The following is a 5,025-nucleotide window of genomic DNA, read 5'->3' as shown; positions in this document are numbered from 1 at the left end:
CAATATTGAAACATTTAAAAAAAAAAAAAAAAAAACATTTGCAACAAATTTTTGCTGAACAATGATCCAGCAAATAATGTAAGATCATTTTTAACTAATTTAATTTAACAAGCATATCATTTCAAATATATATATATATATATATATATATGGTTTTCCCATAAAAACAGTGAAATTTACACAGGGCACGCTTAATTCAAATTGTTCATTCAAACAATATATTGGCTTTATTGACCAAAATAATACTAATAATAATAATAATAATATATTGGTTCTAAATGGAGAAAGATAGAATCCGCATCCAACAATACAAGGATTCATTGAACCTCTCTATAGACATTCTCTCTTTTGCTAAGGATATGAGCAGGGCATGACAAGAAAACCAAACATAACTTTTAAGCTTAACATAGTCAAATTTTTATCTCTACAATCGGTAACAAAAATAACAATACATTATACGTACAACGGTTTGACCGTTGAGCGGTTTTATTTACAAATTTACAATATTGCTGGAATGAAATTGAAAAGAACCTGGACATGGTTCACAAGAAGTACAAACTTCTTCCTGCAATACCTGTAATATTATAAGTTACATCATGAATCATGAAGATAAGGCCGCTCATAACTAACAATGGTCATTAGCCACAGCTTTTCTATTCAGTCCTTAAGTCTACAATTTGCATTAAAAACCGATACTAGAAAATAAATAATGTTGCCTTTTGATGCCCCAAACAAAAATTCTTTACCTGTAGTGTAACACTCTGTTTAAATGTACTAACAATAAAATACAGCATGCTCTTTTTTTATAGGTCTTTTTATTGGACTCCATTTGACTATTTGTCACCATTGGAGATCACGAAGGATGAGACTATAGTTGATGTGATGATAATTAATTAGTTTCATTTAAAAAATAGAAACATATATGAGATATGAACCGTAGTTTACGTCAATTAAATCACCACATCAACTATCAAAGCCCACTGGTTTTGCGTCACCACTGGTGACAAGTAACATTTTCCTTTTGAATGCCACAGGCATAAATTTAAAGTCCAGTATCCATGACAGGCCTCATACCCTCTTAATGGATGTTATTAAGCAGCATAGTGGACATCCCCACTGCAATTCAATCCTCATTTTTATACATGCAGATGAACAGGAAAAAATCTAGTTGTACCTAACCTCTTTTGCATATAATAAAAGTGTAAGTTGACTCCCAGGGTGCAGTAAATGCCACACACCAATGACCTGGTCCATTTAAGCTTCCCTTGTGGATGGATGATATAAATGTTTCCGACCACTTCCGCTTTACAGATTCTGGGACCATATATTCACCCATGAAGGGGCTCCACATATTTCCTCCAGGTCCACCAGCAAGAATCCAATTTATTTTTGATGGTTGGCAGGAAAAATCAGTCATTGAATCTTGAACGTCTTCTCCAGAATTATTTTTCATCAGATTACCAAAATGTTTTAAAGGCTGAAGAAAGCACAGTGAAAACTGTTAAAACATGGAGATTTGTTTTCTATCATGATTCATGAACTACAAAATTAATGAGTGCATAAACTCACTCTAGAATAATTGCAGGATTTGACTGTCTTCACTCTAGTTGTAATTTCTTTGCCTTTTGTTGGGTCTTTATTAGCAGCTTTCAGGGACCATTTATTGACAGATACATCTTTCTTCTTAGAACAAGATGTGAAAGTTGATCAAAGGATATTGGAGGAGCAAATAAATCTTGTTTTACCAGTTAATGTAATCACTCTTACATCAAGTTTATGGGCATCTTGGAATGCCTTCAGCGGCATTGTATCATGGCTTGCTTCTGTTAGGTATCTTTCAACAGCTCTTAAGGAACGGAATCTCTGCCCACTCCCTGGCTCAATATAATACTGCAAATATAGATGAGTTTGTAAGTTTCTCTAGTTTCTGATGTGCACTATGCTTACTAATTTGGAAATATCTGAATGCATAGATCTTTGTCTTTAGCTTGCAAGTTTACCTTTTTTCTATAGACAGAGAACCTAGCTTGATATGTGCAATTGCTTCCTAGTTCAGGAAAGTGCAAAGCTAGAAAAACCCTATTGAAGATGCTTAAAAGTATGGAAAAAAAAAAAGAAAAGTTACCTTGTCGATGACACCAGCATAATTTGCATTATTACGGTGCTTTTCCTCAATGATTCAATCATCTGGTAGTATGAAAGATGAGTTGCTCCTGATCGTGTAGGGTATAATTTGCATCTGCATTAATATGGCCATTATTAATAAAATTTCCCTTTGCATTTCTACCATTATAATTTGTAAGCATCACTTCATCATCTGAAATACCAATATAGTGATCTATTTCAATATTTATAAAGGCCAGTTGAAATAAAAAATGAGTTCATAAACCAAAGTTATATAATTGTAACGATTGCATTCTTACTTTTATTACTTAGCAGTAAATAAGTTGCTTCCAGAACTTACAGAGCTTTTGTTGTCTGCTCTTAATTTCTTGGTCATAGGTGTATCTGTTTTCCCTTCTCTAAGATATTTGTAAACAGATATCAGTGAACGAAACGTCTTTCCCGTCCCAGGCTCATAGTAGTACTGCAAAATATTTTAACAGGGCATGATTACCTGAATTACTTATATAAGACTTCAATGAAAGAGCTTAACAACAGGGCCCTAGAATCAACTTGGTGTTTGTATCAAGTTACAAGTAAGATAAGAGCAATCTAATTATTCCCATCAGAAATGGCTTATCTAAAAGTTCAATAATGTCAAAAGAACAAAACAATATATAACCACATCGAAAAGAAATTGTACAAGTTGTATTATAGACTTTTGCTACAGAAGGGTCAGATGAAGTGCTCAACCATTACCCAACAAGATGGGCAATACTTTTGGAGAAAGATCAAGGTTAAATTTCAGAAGATATGTTAGATGATAACTCATTGGTTTTTTAGCTGAGAAAATATGTGGGAATGACTGTCTGAGTAAAATATAAGTCTTTATACTGACCGTCAAACAGATAACATTATAGCGTTCTTTATATTACTAAAAAATATCAACCCAAAAATGACTCTTAGCCATAGTCCAGACTTCATCCTGGTCGTTAACACAGATTGCAATACCTCTTTTTAAAGGAAAAACCACGCCACCACTGCCACTGACCAAATCTGGGTTTCCATTAAATTACCAATCTATATGGTTGACATTTCATATACTAGGAGATGGAATCTATGCATTTCACATTTGTAGACATTTCTTAAGCAAAAGAGATCTGAATTCTGCCAAACACGCTTTCAAGTCATCCTTTATAAAACCACAAGCACTGACCTGTTCTAGATTTCTATTAAAGCACCAACCCACATAGTTGACATTTTACATATTGAAAGGGTCCAGTTTATACCTACCCATTCTTCTTTCTAGACATCATTTCAGCATTCAGAGGCATCCTCACAACAATATTTTGCTTTAATGGAAAACAAAGAAGGATTACAAAGTGTGTTTAAATAATCATATACCAAATTTGAATGAGATTAGATTATCTGTGTTGAGTGACTACATTAAGGTCATGTTGGATTAAAAAATTCACTGGTTTTCCATTCAATTGGGTGCAAAATCAGCCATTATTGCCTCTTTATTTTATCATGCATTTCGATTTCTTGTGCCTATTCCATGCTATCTTATCAAATATAACGGAAAAAACCAAAACCTATCAATGTGAACAGAAGCATTATGGAAAAAGACTGCTTGAATACCCAAAATAAAAAAAAAATAATAATAAAAAAATAAAAAAATAAAAACTCATGCAATTAATAGTGAATCAGAAGCAGAGAAACCCCTCAATATCAACAATCGCATCCATGCATGGATTAAGAGAACTATACAGAGATGCATTTTGTATACAATGCACTTGAATTCAACAAATGCAACAAACCGGAAATTAAACAAATAAAAATATATATATATATATATATATAAAGATAAAAAGTTAAAAAAAAAAAAAAAAAAAGCACCTTGTCGACTCGGCCGGGGCTGGCGGCTAAGGAGCAGCGTTGCTTTTCGACGACGGACCAATCATCGGGAAGTGTCAAGGTTGAGTAGCTGCAGACGGATTTCTCGCCAGTGCTCGGCATTTACAGCGTCACTGGCGTCGACGTTGAAGATTTTGGCCGTTGGGAAATTATTCTTTTTTAGTTTTATGCAATGTGGATGGTTTTGTCGCCGAATTGTTTGAGAAAATGAGCGGGTAATTGAATCCGGTTGCGGTGTGTAAATGGACAATCCATGTGTGTTTATGGGTCTCTGGGTAGGCCCACTCCGTTCTTCCTCATTGTCAACCCAACTCGAACTTTGAGCCGTCACTAAATTTCTTGGCTCGGAAAAATCATTCTATTTCTATGACTCTGTGCTACGTACCCATAAATATATTCTTTTTGGGTAAATAAGGATTATATTTATGATTATACTACTATGATCAGGAAAAATAAATAAAGATTAAACTACTTAGTACGTTTAGTTTTGAAGATTTACAAATTATACCTTTAATTTTCAAATTTACCATTCATCATATTAAATCTTCCGTTTTTGGTTTAGTAAATATTGATCTAATTATTATTATTATTATTATTTATAATGTTTTAAATTCATGATCTCTTAAATATAGATATAAGTATATAATGTAAATAGTTCAATACGAATTGAAATTTTTTTTTAATCTTTAAAATAATTTTTTTCCTATCTAATATTGTATCTTTTCTTGATTTAGATTTGAGTGACTTATAAACTATGCTAATTTCATTTGACAATTAATAATGACATTTGCATATTTACCAAAAAGAATGGCATTTACATTATATTAATAATTTAATATGAAATATCAATTTTTTTGGCTCAAAATATTTAATTTAATTTAGAACCTATAAATTATGTTCATTGTTATTCATATGAAAAATAATAATAATAGAGGACTTAATATGGTAGGTCTTAAAATTGAATGCCTAAATTGGAAAACTCAAAAACAAAATAATATCAATATG

At 32.3% G+C, this 5,025-nt stretch overlaps 1 protein-coding gene across 2 annotated transcripts; it reads right to left on the bottom strand.

Moving 5' to 3' along the window:
* Positions 1 to 416: 416 nt before the first annotated feature.
* On the bottom strand, positions 417 to 4,182 carry LOC107411049 (methyl-CpG-binding domain-containing protein 6). Of its 2 annotated transcripts, XR_007239330.2 has the most exons (5): positions 4,003 to 4,182; positions 2,465 to 2,587; positions 2,126 to 2,239; positions 1,570 to 1,890; positions 417 to 1,477 (listed from the first exon to the last, which is right to left on the bottom strand). XR_007239330.2 is itself a non-coding variant. In XM_048469083.2 (4 exons), the coding sequence occupies exons 1-3, from the start codon at positions 4,120 to 4,122 to the stop codon at positions 2,180 to 2,182; spliced, it is 303 nt and encodes a 100-aa protein (XP_048325040.2). In that variant the 5' UTR covers positions 4,123 to 4,182; the 3' UTR covers positions 1,484 to 1,890; positions 2,126 to 2,179. The 2 variants fall into 2 exon arrangements, 1 of the variants encoding a protein (XP_048325040.2); XM_048469083.2 differs by lacking the exon at positions 417 to 1,477 and having other exon boundaries at positions 1,484 to 1,890.
* Between the last annotated feature and the right edge of the window lie 843 nt (positions 4,183 to 5,025).

Source organism: Ziziphus jujuba, chromosome 10 (genome assembly GCF_031755915.1).
Source record: "Ziziphus jujuba cultivar Dongzao chromosome 10, ASM3175591v1".
Taxonomy (NCBI): Eukaryota; Viridiplantae; Streptophyta; class Magnoliopsida; order Rosales; family Rhamnaceae; genus Ziziphus; species Ziziphus jujuba.
This window is presented reverse-complemented; position numbering and strand designations above follow the sequence as displayed.

Bases quoted from the DNA above. Each gene is read 5' to 3' on its own strand.
- LOC107411049 (XM_048469083.2), bottom strand. From the start codon at position 4,122: ATGCCGAGCACTGGCGAGAAATCCGTCTGCAGCTACTCAACCTTGACA. The intron at 2,588-4,002 runs GTGCTTTTTTTT...AATATTTTGCAG, and splicing joins GCCCCGGCCGAGTCGACAAG to TACTACTATGAGCCTGGGAC. The intron at 2,240-2,464 runs GTAAGTTCTGGA...ATATTAATGCAG, and splicing joins GAGCAGACAACAAAAGCTCT to ATGCAAATTATACCCTACAC.